Here is a 19,419-nt window from a genome sequence, read left to right on the forward strand (position 1 = left end):
TTGACAAAGAATTGCTGATTAATTTACCCTGTTCATGTGGTTTGGTGGGAAAAACTGACAGTACTTCTTATTTTATTCACTTTATTTACCAGTGTTAGTGATTCTAAATAGACCTCAGCACCCCCCACATGCAGTGAGAGAAGGGAAACCCTGCTGTAATAGAAGACTGGAGCTCTGCTCTGTCCTGCTGTGGATTGAGAAAGCAATTTTACCAAAGCAGAAGGGTCCTGAGAGCAGAAGGAGCAGGAGTGCAAGGTCTACACTAGCATAGGAGCAGCCTTATCCCCTGGTTCCTACACTGCTCCAAGGAAAGCTGCATGTGACTCATTGTCAGCCACACTTCAGCCAACTCCTTGGAAGGAGCCACCCTCCTTTTCTGTGGGTCATATGAGGTCAGTGGCCAAGAAACAGCTCCCTATTATTAAGGGAAGGTCAAACTACCCAGAAGTACTGATGGGAGAAAGCCATGACAAAGCTGTTGATTCCTAGGAAGCACATTTTGTCATTCTTCACCTGAAACAGATACTCCTGCTGCCATGAGAATGGGAGGAGAAGCAATGCTGGCAGTGAGATATCTGAGATATCCTTATCAGAGAAAGGGAGGAAGCATGTGAGTAAATGCTGGATTTGTGGGAACTCCATAAGATTGTCCCAGAGCAATTATGGATACACAGACTATGGCAGCCAGGTCTGTGTTCGTGCAGACACAGTGACCACAGTCTAGACCACAAAGCTTTTAGGCAGGAATCCTCCTAAAGCAGCAACTTAATATATCCAAATTCCCACTCCTGCAATACTGCTGCATTTGCTGCCTCCTGGATTTGTCATGTTGCAACATCAGCAGGAAACATGAGCAAATGGAGGGACATGTTCTTCAGTCCTGGAGAATAATGACAGCTGGAGAGAAGAGGTACACAGGTGAAAAGCAGCAGCAGTAATAATGACAACGGGAGCAGCCCAAGCATCTCATGGCTACATTGCAGCTTGCTTGTGAATTAGGCCAAAGAGCCTGCCAGAGCTGTAGCAGCTGCTGTGCAGGCAATTGTACATCTCCAATAATTTCGTCTAAATCTTTAAGTGTATATATATACATATTTATGGTGCTGATAATGAGACTTTCCACAAAAGGATGCTTGAAAGCTGCTTGTTTGGCCTTAATTCAGTGTTCAACATCTAAAGTCATGTTTAATGGCAACCAGAAAATTTTGTTTGCCAGTTGAAGGAGGTGGAGAGGGGAAGTGAGGAATCAAGTGAAAGAAGATAAATGCTATATGGAGAATGAATCACAGAGAAGCTGATATTCTGAAGTATGGGCTGAGGAAGGGCATATGAGGAGGAGGGAAGAAAGTTCTATCCTGGGAGAACAAGCCATCAACACAAAGCGAGTGGGCTTGAGAGGGATCTGAAAAAGAGTAAAGATGCCTGGGAAGAGTAAGCAAATGTAGGAGGCAGGTTGGAACAAAAATGATGGTGCAAGTAGGAAGAGAAGCAAAGGTGAGAAGAGTGGGTAGAGCATGGGGATGAGCCAGGACAGGAAGAACAGTCACACAGGCACAGAGCAGATCTGTACTGAAAAGACAAGATCTACCTCATTTCAAGAGAAAAAAGGTGACAGCCATACAGCTGGATTAACAGTGGGGATGGATGGGATGAGAGGTAAGATTTGATCCAGGAAGGAATAAAAAAAAAATTCCACATCCTGGATGCAGAAGGAATGTCTGTGAGTGCAGAAAGTGAGGGTTATAATAGAATTGGTAAGACCAGATCTCTAAAGCACTCACCAGAGATTGGGCAACAGGAATGCCAAGGGTAAGAACACTCAGAGCAGGCTGAAGGAGCAGAGGACTGGATGTGACAGTGTAAGTGGGTCTAGGAGCAGACTGAGATGGGAAAGGGTAAATGGAACTGTCATTTCTACAGATCATATGAGCAGAAAGTTTGCTGCTCCTCTTTCTCAGGCCTTGGTTTTGGCTGATGCTGTGCAAAATGACAACACTGTCACCCCATTTTTTTGACAACAGACAGAGATGCCACACTGGCTTAGTGGGGACCTGAGCCACTGAAGTGTGAAAGGACTGTCACAGTGATGATTCTGCTCCAGTGCTTTTGACTCCTTTGAATCCCAAAAATATCTGGAGCAACAATGGAATTCAGCTCCAAAACACAGGGTGCCCAGAACAGCTTAGAGCATTCTTTTCCTTAAAATGAAGTGACATGCAATTGGAAAACTCAGCATAGATGGAAAAGAGAAACAAAAACTCACTAAGCACGACACATGACAGGATCCCATCTTATGAACAGAAAAGGTGGAAATTTCTTTCAAATCTATCTCAAAAGCTCTGTAACACTTATTTCTCATAAAGAAGTTCACATCTGAGTGTCATCTCTTAGTCAGTGAGGGGGCTACAAAACATCTTGTACCTTCAGGCAGGCACCTAATACTCTTGAAAGGTACAGCTAGTGCTATAAACCTGAAATGGGATGCTCAAATGAGTTGTAAATAACAGTGAAATGAGCTGCTCTGAAAGCTGGCTCCTGTTTCCTCCTAAACTCATACTCAGGGATTGTTGTGAACAGCCAGAAGAGGCAGCAAGAGAAATCAAGGCGGAAAAATTTAATTAGCAGGTGAAATGGAGCCAAGGAAATTGAATGGGGGAAAATTAGATATCCACCAGGTGAAGATTTTAGTGATCATGGGTTTTTTTGAAATATAACTAACAGCTTACAAGGTCCAATTTATACTGTGCAGTGGGAAGTCCCTTAATTCCTCTCAGGACTGTCCTGGTGTAGGAATCACATCACTCTAGGACTACAGAAAACAGGCTGTATCGAACATTTCACAATGTAGGAAAAGAAACAATACATGCAAGGGAAGGAGCTGGATACTTCCAGGAAAGGGAGAAGTGTCACAGCATATGTCACAGTTGAGATGGCCATGATACACAGAGTATCACCACACAATTTCAGGAGGCTTTAAGCATTTGCTCATTCAGAGTAACACCAGACCACTTCAGAAGGCTTCAAGCACCTTCTCCTTCTTGTTCTTCAGCCCAACCCCTCGTGTTCATGCATTGCACCTGTGTGCCCTCTGCTCCCTTTGGTGGTTGGTCAGTGCCCCTGGGCACTCCATGGCTCACTGCTGTCAGTGCTGCTCACCTGCTGCTCACAGCTGTACCCACTGGGGATGAGGCTCTGCCACAGCCCCACTCCCAATTACCACAAACTGTGCACCTACAGGTATGGAAGGTTTTCTTGGAGGTAACCAACAAATGTTGCTGGACATGGATTGGCTGAGATCATTCCTGTCCTCAGTCATAGCTTCTGCAGAGACCTACAGGTGAATTTGATAATTTCTCTTAAAGGGAAAACCAGTCAGAAAGACTCTGCATGGCAGTAATTTTTTAGGGGCTGCCACTCAGTGCACTTTACCATTTGGTTCATATACATTTACTCAGGATTTTGCTGTAAATTTGCACTCATTCAAATAATGGTAAATAAGCCTTTAAATTACTATTTCTGAAGCAAGGGACAAAGTACACTTGACAGATCTTCCTGAGGATATAACTGTGGAGCGAGCCTGTGCTTTGTATGTAAAATACACTCAGTGTGGTGCCAGCACAGCTGATATCTGCCAGCCCTCACCCCTCCAGCCCTGCTCCCGATTCCGTGGCAGCAGATCAGCTCCCACACTGACATTCCATGAAACCTCCCGAGTTACCTGGCTGGCTGCACAAACTCAGTTGAGTCTGTATCATATAGAAAGACCAACCATATAATCCCAGGGATCCCATGTTGTTTTGAAACGTGCAGGGGCTTGGTAAAGGAATAAAACCTATCAGGCATCAGAGTTAGACACATTTCCTAAAGAAAGGATGGGCTGTCATTTTGTGTGCTAAAACTTAGGGCAGAACAGCTCCCATAGGGACAGTCAGGGTCTCTCATGTTTCTGTTATGTCTGTTTTCAGGTGTTGCCACAGCTTGGATTTCATAACTTACCCCAAGAACCCAGAGTGTAAATATCAGTCAGTATAATGAGATTAAGGCAAGAAAGAACAGGCAGCATGTGCTATGGGCCTGCGTGTTTGTACCCAAATTTACATCTGCCAAACCTGCCATGAGTCCAGTGCAACACAAAAGCTTCCTGTGAGGCTTAAAAGTCCTAAATGAACACAGATGGTCTGCCCTGCCAAGGAAATAGGCAGGTGGATTTCCTTTTCTCTTAAAGGAAAGTATTTTTCCTGAAGACAAAATGCAACGACAGTTGACAGATTTCACTGAAGTACGAGATCAATAATGCCTAAATAAATGGAAATAAGTGTTGATTGTACAGTAATCATTAATGCTAAAGTTTGTCTGAACTCCAAACCTCTGTCAAGGTGCTTATAGAAAAGCTCAAAAACCAGGAGGGCTACGAAACGGATGGGCACAGTGTAAGTTTAGGAAGGAGTGCCAGAGGAATGGGTTACGTGATCAATGGCACAAATTTCAATATTTGTGGAGAGTAGTCAAAGCAGTGTAGGTTCCAAAGAACAAAAGACAGACACATCCTAAGCAAAACAAAAAGGCAAATCACTCATTTGCCATTTGTTAATTTTTAAAAATCCTACTACTTTGTTTGCCCTATTAATTAGAAAGGAGAGAGAGAGAGAAAAGCAGGGAAAATTAACAGAATTGGAAATGTTCAGTACCAAGACTGGATGGAAAGAGACAACATGAGATGTTTTCTGAGGCTGAACTCTAACATGCAGCCTTCCCTAAAGCTGTTGGAAGCAGAAGGGCTCCCACAGCTGCATCCCTCCAGCTTCCACTAGAGAGATGCAAATCTTCCTCTCCCCAGAGCTGCCAGGGAAGGGCCCTCAAGTTAAGGGATTCCCTGGAGCACAAGAACCAACAGACCCAAGAACACACACCTGAGGGGGGGAAATGGGAAACTGGGTGCTTGACAAGGCAGAAGTGGCTAGGAGGAGAAAGGTGTTCAAGTTTGGGAGGAGGACCCAGGTTTGCAGGCAGTTTGTGTGAGTGCAGGAAGGATTAACACAGCTGCAGCAGGTACAGGTCTTCCACTAAGGATGTGCTCAATATGGCACTGCTCTTTGGACAGATGGAAGGGGGCTTATCTAGACTAGAAAAGGAGAAATTAATTTGACAATCAATCATACTGGTACACATTATTTCACAATTCTTAATCTATGCAGGATCTAGGCTATTATGGAAAATTAAAACCTAAATACATCTCCAGTCATAGCTCAAGCTACTTGTTTTTAGTAGAAAAAAATATTAAATTTCCTGTTTTAAATGTCATCATCTTATTTCCTCAATAGCTTGGAGTAGTCAACCATCAGAAATACTACATGCTTTTAAATTCTGGTGATGAAAAAATCTTTTTGTTTCTCAACAATGGCATGAGATAATTCTGTTAATTCTTGTAACAGTTTCCTACTGAATTGGAATCTTCATTATGCAGCTGAGGCAACTAACTGCAATCTACTTTCTAAGCACCATGACTGTGTCAATTTGAGCCAATTCCGCTGTTTGAAATGCATAGCATACATGTGTTACTGAACATTTTATTTCAAACTGCCTTTGTTTTATTATCCATCAAACTGCCTTTCTTGTTTAAGCACTTAGAGAATTTAAGATACTGACCTGGGTCAGTTTTTCACTGTGTTTTCAGTAGAAATTGCCATACTTATTCTAAAATAAAAAATATTTTTCCAAGAGAGGGAGCTTTCGAAATAAAATCATCTGCCCATAGACTCTCTGTGAAACATGCTCTCAGATTTCCCTGTAATATTAATCTTGCAGAGGGAATTCAGATGTTCATATGAAAAAAAAAAAGCCAAATCTACAGTGACAACTAATGGTGATTTTCTTTAAAATTCTTTCTTGCTAATTTGATTTTAGAAGATTCTGAAGCATATTTCCAATTTTAAGTATCTTAATGTATCACAGCCACTTCATTCTGTGAATATACAGAAGGAAGATCCATGCAGAAACAAGTCAAAGGTATCCACAAAGTATTTGCATATTGGTATCTCATGTGAGGGGAATAATGTAAGTCACATCCTCTCCTGAGGCCTCGGTTGCCCCATCAGTAAAGTAATGCCTGGTAGTGACACTCTTTGATTGAAAGACTATTTACAAAAAGAACTTGAGAACAGTGATTTGTTTTAATTTTTAAAAATAGCTTTACTTAAATCAGCACAATTATAGGTTCAGACTTGAATCTGCAGTGAAACAGGCTGAGACCTCAATGAGTAACTCACATGGGTTCAGGCCATACTGCCTACAACACATCTGGGTGCTCCAGAGGCACAAATTGGTTGTCTCTTTCCTTTTTCAAAACACAGATGCCATTTATGGCTATGTTCAAGTACAGCATTCACACCTCTTTACATCTTGAAAGTAAAACTCTCAATTATCCAGCATCTGCCCCACCAACATGCATAAAAAATATCTTCTATTTAAATATAGGAGATAACACACTGTGCTGAAAGAGCAGTACCTGACATGAAATAGGTACATTTATATATTTATACACAAATACAAAGAAATACACAAATACAAATACAGCAAGGAGGCTGCACAAAACTGGTAAGTAAATAAAACTATTCTAATTTACATAATTAACAAGCTCTGTAGGACAGACTGCAGTGAAATACCTCACTGTGCAGTCACAGCAGAGAAGTTCAGATACTCCTCACTGATTCCTATGTCTGGCATTCAGCAATAGAACAGGACACCTTTAGGAAACTGGACACCTGCTTCCTGCCTTTCATTCCACTATAATTTATCATGTCATGTCTTAAACACAAATGTAACACAGCATTCTAAACCTCCCAGCAGTTACCAGCACCCACCTTGAGACTACCTACAGATTTACAAACAATAAATAAATAAAAAATAAACCTATAGATTTAGATTTACAAACAATACCTCCAGGAATGTATCATCCTCAAACACTTACAGGTGCTCCCTGAACTGAACAAGCACTGGGGGATACAGCAGGAGGAACACACCCCACAAAGGACACCAGCACTGACATCAATCTCGCAGACTCTGTGTACAGGTTAATAGACATTTTGTTCTTTTTTCATTTCCTATCAGAACTACAGAAACTAATTACTGAGGTTGGCTGGAATATCTTCAAAGTTTCTCACTCCAAGAATACCCCAATATTTTCCATCCAGTGCTTTTGACTCCAAGACAAAAGCACAAAACAAAACAGAAAGACCTTTTTTTTTTCTGCATGAGGACATAAAAACATCCCTTTAATTTTCTAAGGGACTTTTTTTTTCCTTTTTAAATAAATCCACTGCAGTGTCCAAAAAGCCCACCTTTTAAATACCCTTTCCTTTAATGCATAACATGTTTTTTCACTCTGTGGCTTAGAGACAGGCATGTATCTGTTTGTATGTGAAGAAACAAACCTCAATTATAAGTTTTACAGAACTCTCAAATCCCTGAGTGACTCCTGTCAACAGAGAGTTATAACAGGCATCTCATAAAGCTTCTCTGCAAAGCAGGCAGATTCCCAGCATAGTCAGGGAAGCACCCATGCACCTATTCCAGTGCATTCTGGCCCTTTATTTAAAGCCTGCTTTAGGTCCAACGGTCGGAGTTAAAGCACAGTTGTTACTCTCTCTCCCCCTCACTGGACAGCTGAGCAGAATCAAATAGCCCAAGGTGTACCCTCACAGGGTATGTTCACATGTTCTCTCTCTCTCCCACAGCTCCCCCAGCCAGGTCATGCAGCCAGCTCTTACCTCAATGGTGTACTGCTCAAAAATCCGGAGCTGAAGGAAAATGTCTAGCTTAATCTTCCTCTCATGGAAGAGCTCTTCCATCTGTACCTGGGCCTCGTCGAGCTGCTGGAGGACAGATTCGATGTGGCTGATGGAGCTGTTGTGGGGGGTCTTGTTGTTGGAAACAGCAGAGTCCCTGTGGCAAGGCAGAGGGCAGGGTTGGAGCTGAGCTTTGAGGCAGGCAAAAGAGCAAGAACTACACATCTGTGATTCTGCGTGCTGCTGAGGAGCACAGCCAAGCACAGGGGGCTGAGGGAAGGTGTGTGCAACACTCATCTCCTCTGCTCCCTGAAATCCTGCAGCTCCTGAGCCTGGCACAAAGTTTGAGCAGGTAGATCATCCTTTCTTGTGTGGTGGACACTGCGACCTTACACACTTGGGAGGGGCAGGGGAGGAGATGCACACCAATCTCAATCAAGGGCTCTCTTGAGGAGACTGGCTAGCAATCACCTTTAATGCTACAGGGTCACCTGCTCCTGCCTATACCTACATCAACTGAGATGCTATTCAGCCTCCTGGACCTTTACAAGTTCATTTCCTGCATTTGCCCTATTACTTACAGACTAATTGAATCAGAATTATGAGTATTTTAGAGCAATGGCCAGTGATGTCCTGGTATCCTCTGGATAACACAGTACAGCGATGGATACAGAATACAGTGCAAAAAATCCCCAGCACACCTTTCAGAAACTGCAAGAGAGATCCTGACTTGTCTTTCACAGGGGGAAGTGAAAGGAGATATGAATGTGACAGGCCAGACACTGCTCCATTTACAGGCAGCAGAAGGGAGCAAAGCCTTTACTTGTGGGCCAGGACCAAGCGGGAATTTGCTGTACTTGAAAGCTTAGCATGGGCAGAGGGAAGCCCTGATCTTTCCTTTTCTATTTGTCTTTTCATGTATATTAATAGGCTCACCTATAGTCTGCTATGTCTTCTGCAATTTTTTTTTTCAGTGACTGTTTTACAGATAAATACCATTTGCAGACATAAAGAACTGAAATGTATCCTCAAACACTCCACACAAAGTCCCTCAACATTTAGAAGGGCCAGAAAGGAAACTCTGAAGCCAAAATTTAATCTTGGCTTTGACACATTGGCTAAAAAAAGATTTAGATGTAAGTTCTACTGATTTCCCTTGCTTATATGGGAATATTAAACTGATATTTCCCTCTCTAGCTGCTATGGTTTCTGCCCCACTCTGTCTGTTTTCACATTCATGGTGATCACAGGGTCTCTCCCTCCACATTAGAGCTGCACAGAGGAAGGAGGAATTAAAATAACTAGAAATTTTCAAACTACAGCTTAATCTGAGGCTGCATCCAATCAAGTTCTGCTTCCCTCAGTCAGCACCTGTCTTCTATAAAAGGACATGAAATAAGTCTTCACTCAGATGCAGGATTATTACTATTCATATATTATCTAAATTACTCAATGAATTATTCAAGACTGGTGTTGAATAATCTCTCATGGGATCTAGAGGCACATTTAGTTTTAGAAATTCTTTTTCATTAAATATTTCACTCTTCAAATCAAGCCACACTTGCATTTCAGTGACTGATGCCATACAAAAGTTTAAGAGGAGTACTCTGGTGGGATTTTTAAGTCTCCTTGGATTAGGCATTGACAACCCCTAGCTAGTCTGGTCTGAGAAAGATGTCCCTACAGAAAAAAAACATTTCTGAGGTTACATGCTTTGGTCACAATATTTCTTGATCTGTCTAGTGATGAGAAACTCTGGGAAAGAATAAATAGAAGACCCTTACTAATCTTTGAAAGCCTATGGATTAGAATTTTAAAATTCAAAGAAATTATTGGAAAAAAACCCTAAATAAACTCTGGGGAACATAAAATTGGACTCAGTACATTGCTGCTGACTTTGTTGAAAATGAACACTGTGCTCCTAAAACCACTTCCAGTGCATTCACTGTGAGAAACTCGATGAGAACTATCTATTATCTAAGGCTTATATGCTGAACTACTGCAAAAAAGGCAAGATACCTAACTCTTCAATGCTTTGGGGTTTTTTTCAGCCACGAATATTCCTGCTTTTCACATCTCACTGGAGCAAGTCATTGTTTTGCCTTTCACAGATGACCAGAAATGTTGCCCCCAGGAGCACCCCTGGAATTGCAGTTCAAAAGGTTTGCCTTGTGTTGACTGCTGAGAACAACCACCTCAATAAAGCACTGATAAGGAAGAGAGAAAAGTGTTTCCTATGTGAACCATGACAGGCACAGAGTTTCTAGGCAGGCCTGTTTTATTCCTGACAGGTATGGCCTCCTGATGGAGTCACTGAGGTCCTGAAAACCTTGTGAGTGCAGTCCCAGGCATGGTATTTAGTTCAGGCAGCTGAGCTTTTCATTGCCTATCTGGAGGAAAGAGTGCTATTACACAAATGATCTCTAAACCAAAATCTGTTCCCTCAAAGATAAGAACAAGAAATGTAAAACTTTCCAAAGCTCCAGTAATTTTATTGCTTTTAACCTGTGTTATGACTTGTTTGATAAGAGCAGTGTATTTCATTCTTTGCATTGTTGTAGCATTTGCAGTCTTCATCTATTCTTGACGGCACGTACAAGGTGATCCACACTGAAATGCAATCCTGTGGTAAGGAAAGACTGCAGCAATTCTAGTTTTTCCTTTATTTGTGTGTTCTTTGCCACTGCCAGCAGTGATGAAAGCTGGTTAGAGTGGGCACACACAGAGGCAGCCTCATTGGGGTTTTTTTCCACACTGTTCTGCTTTGAAAGAGCCCAGGATCACATTACAAGCTTTGCAGTTAGTCAGAGTGCTCAAATCCAACACTTGAAGCAGCTCATCTTGACAGCTCAGCACTGCAAACTTCTGTGTGAATTCAAATGTTTGGTATTGACTCTATCAGAACCAGGGGATCGATTTGCACAAATATGTTCGCCTTGTTCCACTCCTCACCTTGTTCTCCTTCCTCACTGCTCAGAGAACAAGCCAGACCTCAAACCCAACTTTTCTTTGTTAAACACAGCTGCCACAAAACCTGCCTTGATACTTTGCAAACATTGGAGCATGACACCGATTAAAAAAGCCCCAAAGCTGAGGCCACAGTCACTTTTCCAAGACTGAAGCTAAGAATTGACTATGTTCACATTAAGAAAAAGCTGAAGTCCCACACACCACCTTGCAGTTCACCTCTTTTCCATGCTCCACTGACTTCTCAGCTCCAGGTATTACCCTGGCCACTCTCCACACTTCCCTTCTGACTCGGGTACAGGCAAAAATCCTTGAGGCCAAGCCCAGAACCAAAACCCTTTGAATGTCGATGCTTTCTGCAATCCAAAAAACCACTCCACACTCCACCTGATGGCCTTGTACAGGGTCTCTTTCAGGCTCTACTCCATGACTGTTCACACTGAAGTGATGCCATTCCAAGAGTTGGGAAGAATAACGAAAAAAATTTAGCCCACAATTTAACTGCAATTTTTTTGATCTCATAGAATTTCCCTAAACTTTGCAAACAATTTCTTTGCATAAAAGTAAGCTACCATGCAGACCTTTGACTGACCTCCTACAGCTGGCCATGGACACATTCTCAGCTAAAGCCCCTTCCCCTCTGGCAGCTCACTTACCAAACCCAGCATGTTTTTATCCTACTGATCTCATCAGCAAAAATGAAGAGAAGTATGGAATATCTACTCCTGATCCTTCCTCTCCAACTCTAAAACTGGCAAGCAATACCACAACTCCAGTCCCTCTCTCTGCCCTGTGGTGCTGGCAAGTCACACACAGCAAGGGTAGGAATATCCATGAGCTCTCTGGTATGGCTGCCCAGGGCTGAATGACAATCAAAACCTAGAGCAGTCCTTTCAAATCCCTCATTATTTGTTTTTCTGACCCAACAGAGAAAACTGCATCCAGCATGACAGGGAAAAGCTTAGAGGAAAGCTCAGCATATGGCAGTAGGAAAATACTTAAGGACTCCAGGAGGGCTCTTAAGGGCAGAGCTCCACCAGAGCCCTCATTGTCCATTGTATTCCAGAGCATCTGGGGCTTTTCCTCTCAGGTTCCTGTCATGGCTCATGGTTTTCCGCACATCTCAGATGAGAAGTAAAGGCATCAGATTCGGAAAGCTCAGGGTGAGGAAGATGATGTCACTCTCTTGACTGTCTGGTGAAATGCATAAAACCTGGGATATTTGCATATTATAATGTATACAGAACATGCACACTATGTACACGTGGGTAAGGGCAACCTGTAACGATACAAAGACCTAAATAATAAGTGATGTACTGGACTTGGTTCAGTGCCCAGCAACATCCATAAAAGGCAGGAAAACTTCACTGCTGTCAACAAAGGTAAAGGCACAGAAAACCACTTTAACAACAAATGAGAGAGATTTCACAAATACAAATTCTATATATGCAAATATTCATTTGACAATACCTGCAGAAAGAAAAGAAATAAAACATCAAACACCCAACAAAAACCCCAGCATCCTCCCCCCCCAGTTCTTGGGACTAGCCTCTTCGTGTATTTTAAATTAGGCAAAAATGAGCTGGTTTAATTCATAGTGCTAGCAGAAGAAAGAGTGAAAGAGCCTCTTTGACACTATGAATAAACCCCACATACAGAAAGATAAATAGAAGGGTGCTGCATGCAAAATGAAACAGTGAAGACTGTTAGACACGTGTGTATTTTATTAAGAGGAATACACTTACCCTACATCAGGAATAACCATATAAATCACGAGGCCTCAGTTCACAACCATTTAACAATCTTCTATAAATACCAACTAAAAATATTCACTTCAAACACATTTGGTTTCATTCACTTCCCAGTGCCTATAAATAATCTCTCAGTCAAACAGGAAACCAGTGCTGATCCACAGACTACTCTAATCAGTCTACAAAAATCACTCCCTGTAATTTCAATAAAACACTCAAAGGACCTGAAGAATTATAAATAAGCAAAGAATTACAAACTCTCCCAATTGATCCTAGCTTACAGTTCCCTATTTAGGCACCCTTAAAGCACAGCATGCATCACATTTCTCAACACCTGTGCCCCAGGTGGATGCTTACCTGAGCTGCTGGATTAGATCTTCCCCTTCTTTGATAACATTGAGGGTAGCATCCAGGGTGGCTGTTTGCTGCTGCTGAAACTGCTTGATAAGCTCCTGAACCGCATCCACAGAGTCAGCACAGACATCCTCTAAGAGCTCCTTCTGCAGATCTTCCATCCATGTCCACAGCTGGGAAGAAGGGGAGGGAAATATAAATCAGAGAGGGATTGAGATTTAACCCTTTTGCTCTCTAATTCCAGATCAATAGGCATTCACTCAGGCTGCATGTTTCACAGGAAAACTGACCTAAAATTTGTAAACCCAGAAAGAGACATTTGTTATTTATTCCATTTAAAGCAAGAAAATAAGATAAATATAATATCAGGTAGCTTTCAAAAAAAAAAAATCCTACAATTCAATTTCTGTTTATTATACAACAATAACTAATTATTTTATTCTGATTAACTCTTTATACTAGTAACAAATTAAAATCTCCTACAGCTGTGATAACCTAACCCTTTCAGGAGCTGAGCACTATCAGCTGCTATTAATTTCACATGCAGCTGTAGCCTGTTGCAAAACAGACCTACAATCTTTGGTATGTGTGCCTGGTACTGACTGAAGTCTAACTGCCTGCTCAGCTATGCCTTCCCAGGGATTGAGGTTTTGGGGTTTCTTTTTTGTTTCCAGTAGTTAAACCCCCTCCTCAAAATGCACTCAGACTCTGCATTTTAACTCTGGGAAAATCCAAACACAGGAGACAGCAATATCACTAATCGACCCCATGAAGATCCATTAATTTTGAATAGTTCTGACTACCAGTTTTAAAGCCACAATCACAGCAACAAATCATCGCCAGCGCTGAGATGAGATTTTCCAGCCAGCTGTTCATCCGAGGTCTGGACAGGGGCAGGAATGCCCCAGCAGCCTCTCGCTGCCTGTAAGGCTTAAAGCGAGCAGAGGATTCCCCTTTAAGCTTGCGCTGAAAAGTGAGTGTAAAATCGCACCAACCGAGCTGGCAGCCAGCCAGCACACCCTAATGACTCCGGCGGAGACTCTGCCGTGCCACGCCTGCCCCATTAACCCACATTTTGCTGGTACGTGCCGGAGGTGGCAGCGAAGTCCCAGAGTGGGAAACACCAGCGCACTGGGAAGTGCCAAAGGATGCGGAGCGGCCGCGGCTCCTCCCGCTGTCCAGGGACTGCAGGGCTCCGTCCCGCAGGGACCTCGGGGGGAACATCAAGCACAGGAGGACACTGGGTGTGGGTGGCAAAGAGCTGGTGAAAATGTTTGTGTTCAAAACGAGTTGTGCCGGATCCCCATCCTGCAGCATTTCCTCTGAGACTGGGAATTCTGCACGTCCACATTAAACGAGAGGAGGATGGGGATGTCTGAACCTCCATCTGCCAAAGCTTCTCACAGCCAGGGCTCACTCCTCAGGCCAGTCACTAAGTGCTGCACTATACACACGCTACAGACTTCAAGGATATTACCCTGGTCCAAATTAAAATGATCAAAATTAGAGGCTGTTTCAGCACACTCATGATACCAGAAAAGGGAAAGTCCAGTGCCTTTTGCTCTGGCCCCACCTCTGCTACTGAGTCCTTGCCTGAGAGACTTACAAAAACAAGCATTACAGCATATGTCTCACTTGTAGGTTTCTCAGAGTCAGCTTTGAATATTTTGGGTAAATGCCTCTGTTTAATCATAAATATTATAATGATAATGGCCTGCCCAACTACTAGCCTGAAACAGAATGTCTTTGCTTAGGATATTTACATATTTTCACATTCTTAGGAAAAAGGCGTAGCATAAGAGAGGAACTATTAATCAAAGAAACAAATGTAAGTGAAGAGGCATGAGAAATAAGTGAAAAAATGAAAACATATTTAATGAGCCAAACAGAGGGCTCATTTCAGTTGTAGCCTGAGATCCATGTGCTGAACTTAGGGAAGCTACCATAAAGGAAAATCCATTTGTGCCTTTATATGTTAATTATATTGAGAATCTTCCTGGTTTTGATTCAATCCCTATTCCCACTCAAAGAGTAGGGGCAGCTGGACCAAAACAGACAAGGACCAGGTTGTTCAGGAATATTACTTCTGCTTCTCAGATCTTCAACTAATATACCACTTTGTAAATAAAGAAAAATAGCTGTGTATATAAATCATCCTTCTTTTTTGAGGTGGGAAAGCCAGTAGTTTTTTAACTTCTTGTAATTCTTAGTTCCTTTTAAAACTTAAAAAAGCTTGGGAAATTTCTTTATAAAAATGAAAGTGAAATCAGGAATTCTGTTCATTGTTAGGAATCTGCTGGTTTCTTCAAATTATTTTGTTAGGGCAGAGGAGAAAGTTTCCAACCTTCAGAGGAAAATCCTGTGCTCTAAAGTGTCTCCAGAATCCAACTTTTCAGAAGGAGCATTAGACATTTAAGATCTTACTCCACTTTTTGAGTAGGCTTCTAAATCAGTTTCAAAATACTTAAAACATAAACTGTATTGTATTCACCTGGAACCAAAACACTTACTAATTTCAGAGAGCACTCAAACATATTAACTCATATTAGCTTCAGATGTTTGCATTAATGACCTCTGTCTATAAGGATTTGCTTATAAAATCTATCAGAATCTAGGTCATCCTTGACTCAGAGGCCTTTAATCCTTTAGACTCCACCAATCCCTGGAAAACCCTAATACAAAGAATCAGTCAATATTAGTAAGATTAGGAAGATCTTTCAGGAAAAATTCACATTAGGAATCTGATTCCAAAACCTCCTAGGTTATGTGCTACAATTGATAGCACATGAAATAAATTGCAACCATGCCCACTTGTGAATGTCACAGGAATGAAAAGACCAATGCCATGTCACTGCAACACTACAGTCAGAACAGCTGTTAATCATAAAACAGAAATCACATCCTGATTGTCACTGCTCAGGAAAATCAGTCCCTCTTAGGGCCTGATGTTTCATTCCAATGCAAGTATTTGACCGATTAAAAAAATCCTGACTCTTAAAGCCCCAAATCACTGCATACCTTGTGCATTTCCAGTCCATGTTCTGACCTACTCTAACCTAGATAGCTTAGACCAAAGAAACTGTTCCCATTAAAATCTGACATATTGCACAGCACAACTTTTTATTTCATATTTGCAGAAATTGACTTTTATTCCTAGCCTGAACAAAATTTGTGAGTACTTGTCCCATTCCCATACATACTTCAAACTATTACTAAGGTACCACTTGATCCCATATAGGGGATGTATGTAGGTATATGCATATATTCTAAATAAAAAGGCAGAATTTCCACATCCACCTGTTGTGACTTTCACTAAGTTTGCCAGTCATGCATGTGTCCAGAAAAGGAGATAACCTCTGCATTATGTTACTTAACAGGTACTAAACAAAAAACACAGAATCCTAGGAAGAAATACAGAAGTATCACAGAAGTAAGTTTTGTTCTTCCTTCAATTGATCTATGTTTTGGGGTGATTAATTGGATATGGAGAACCTGATGCATTAGTGGCAACACCTGAATTCAGTCTATGAGAGATCTGACTCCAATCTGACTCATGCAAACTACATGTAAAAATGTCACAGTTGTTAGCTACGAGAAGTCTCAGGTAAACACCTATCCCTAAGCCATTAATGCCACAGGTTCATAGTGGCTCCAAAACTGAAGCTTTATTTTATCAAGGTTTTACACAAGACATCTAATTCTCCTCTGATTACTAGAACAGTAGGGAAGAAGAATGACACCCCTCCTTTCTTTTGGAATAGCATCTGGTGCCCTCATGCATTTTGACAATAACTTTTGCATCTTTCTTGGATATGAAACACAGGTAGTTTTCCTCCATCCAAGAGACAATACAGATCTTTATTCCCAGCTACTTCATCTGATGTAATACCCTTCATTTTACTCAATTAGTGAGACCACTTAACTCGAGGTCTGAAGGACACCTGTGCTTGTTACCTAAAATGAATGCTTTTCACTTAGAAAAAGGAACCACTTTAAACAAAATCTAAAACCTAAAGAGATTGCTAAGAAAATCTTGCCTGCATGATTGGAATAACTATTAAACATCCAATGCTTATATGCTGCTATTTGTAAATGACAGAGATGAGTTATAATCCCCTCAAAAGCAGTTTAAAAGCACTGAGTTATGGGAGCAGTGCAAAGAACCAGTTCAATCCAGGAGATTTACTGTTGTACAGCATTTTTGCTAGTCTTCAAAACAAGGATGTTAACAGAAACAAGCAACTTCCCAGGGTGCATGTTCTGCCCCTTTACAATGTCAGAGAAGCACCGTGTGTCGCAGGGCAGGCCCAAAAAGATGCTCACAACAACTCAGGAAGAGAACATTTATCAGAGCAATGGAGACTAGAGCAGAGTGCAGAAGAATTCAGTGACATGCAGGGACCCTGCTGCCATTCCATGAGTTGCAATGTTCAGAAAACCAAGGGCAGGCTGAAAAAGACCCCCCAAAACCCTCACAAGCAGAACTGCTCCAGAGAGAGACACCCATCAACCCTATTTCCCTCTGCTACTATGCCAGGCTTTTACAAGCCAATTCTGTGGCAATAATATTTAGCTTTGTCATGATATGCACTAGGAAGTCACACAGATCCCAAGTTAGGTTAATTTATGGCAGAACTTCAGTCTGCACTTGTGTTAAGGCATCTGTTCAAATGCTGTTGCACATCCAGCTTGACTGCACTGCCTTTAGGAAATTGTCCCCACACCAGCATGGTGATGAAAATAAAATTTTCCAGCACAATTAACCTTCATCAACTGGTATTTATTCACACTTAGAATGCGTCCAGTCCTGTTTCAGTTAAAGGAACTGAGGGTTGCTGTAAACTGGAAGCATATTTTAGCAACATTGTCCAAAGTCACATTCAAAATCTCAAGAAAACGTCAACAGAAACACAGAAAGCCAGGTCTGTAATGATGAGCTGCAAAGTGACCTCATGCCACCAGCAAAGTGTCACATAATGGCAGCACACCTAATGAAAGGTGACAGGATTGGATGTGACCAGACACTACACGGGAAATGCCAAGACTTCCACGGTCAGACACAACTCATGAGACTCCCTGCTGCAAGACCTAATGTTGTCAGATACCACCAAACTGGTTGGGAAGAAATGACAAGTAGAAAGGGAACATTCTGTGAAAAAACTGATCTCTCCCTAACCTCTTTCTTGCTTTTTCCCTTTTCCTCGCCAATTTCTTGACATTTATCCTTGGTTGGACTGCATCTGGTGCTTCTGTATGATCAGGCTTTTTAATTAGTAACCTTGCCTATGGCAAAAGGATTTGCACTGCCTAAACATCTGATGCTTTTTCCAAGTCCTGCATGGACCAGATTGATATAGCACAAAATAATCTGCTCTCAAGGCAAACATGATTTGGGTAGCTAGGCTTACATCAGGGAGAGTGTAGATCCCCAGTCCAAGGTCATGTAAATGTAATTCAGGGACTTTTTGATCTAGAAGAGAAAATTGATTTAAAAATGAAGAATAAAATGTACATGTTCTCTGCTTCTTCTGCCACCACTATGAATTGTAAAAACATTCTCCTCTTCTAGTATAGTTTTAATATGTTATTTGTGATTGGGAATCTTGCTGTAATTAACTTCAGTATCTGTAATAATCAAATTCTGCCCTTGGTCACACTGGCTTAGAAAAGCTCTTCCTACATTGGAAGATTTACTCAGTTTTACAGCAGTGTGACACAGGACAATTTGGTGCAGGAGAAACTTCCCACACTACAAATGCAGCAATCTACTAAAATAAACACAGGTACTCTCACATTCTCCTGTATATCTTTCATTGGTTCTAAACAACACTTCTCAAATGGAAGCTGCAGCACCTCTTCCCTCTGTGCTTTTTCCAGTGACTGGCTGCATCTGTCACTCGCAGTCTTACACTGATCTGCTGCTTTGAGCCTTTTGTGTAACTTTGTGCACTATGCCCTGGGAATCACAGAAATAAATAATTTGTGACAATTCTGAATCATTCTGACACTTGCTAAGCACTGAAAAAACTGCATGACTTTTCTTTAATCAGTCTGGTTGGATCCATTGACTTGAGCCACTCCACTGACACCATTTTCAGCTAGTTAAATAGACTCCAGTGCATGGATGTACTTCAGGCAAAAGACATAACGTGTCTTTTGAGTGATGAGTGAATTACAGGAGTGTACCTGTATGGCTTTGATAAAGATTTACTCAGTACACACATTTCTGCTGGCTGCCCACTCTGTTGCCCTTGAACACAGCACTGAAGCCCACACACTGGAACTGGGAGAAGCTCATCTTCCTCACTTCAGGAAATTAGAATGGGCAGAAATGTGTCTAATAAAAGAATGCTTTATAAAAGTTGGCACATCTTATTTAAAGATGCTCATAAAACTTCTTTTCAGCTCAAACCATTGTTATCTGGAGAGTGAGGCATACAGGCTCACATTTCCACAACATGCAAAACACGTGCAAGGGCCTCAAAAGCCAAGGAAAATATTTGAGGGGAACCATTGGTCTGTAACAATGCTGGTGAATGGCATGAAAAATGTGAAAAAAAAAG

At 41.6% G+C, this 19,419-nt stretch overlaps 1 protein-coding gene across 14 annotated transcripts in view; it reads right to left on the reverse strand.

Annotated features, from left to right (window-relative positions):
• Window positions 1-19,419, reverse strand: part of KALRN (kalirin RhoGEF kinase) — a 464,835-nt gene that overhangs the window by 169,112 nt on the left and 276,304 nt on the right. For 13 of the 14 annotated variants that reach the window (XR_014616305.1, XM_084209314.1, XM_084209316.1 and 10 more), the window contains 2 exons: window positions 12,860-13,029; window positions 7,767-7,941 (listed from right to left, as the gene is read on the reverse strand). Coding sequence is in view for 12 of the 14 variants with exons in the window: in XM_084209314.1 (XP_084065440.1) it covers window positions 7,767-7,941; window positions 12,860-13,029 (345 nt within the window). In the remaining 2 variants the exon portion in view is untranslated. Of the gene's footprint in view, window positions 1-7,766; window positions 7,942-12,859; window positions 13,030-19,419 lie in introns of those variants that run through there. The other variant, XM_084209313.1, reaches the window with a different exon arrangement.

Source organism: Fringilla coelebs (assembly GCF_963513975.1).
Source record: "Fringilla coelebs genome assembly, chromosome: 7".
NCBI classification, from domain to species: domain Eukaryota; kingdom Metazoa; phylum Chordata; class Aves; order Passeriformes; family Fringillidae; genus Fringilla; species Fringilla coelebs.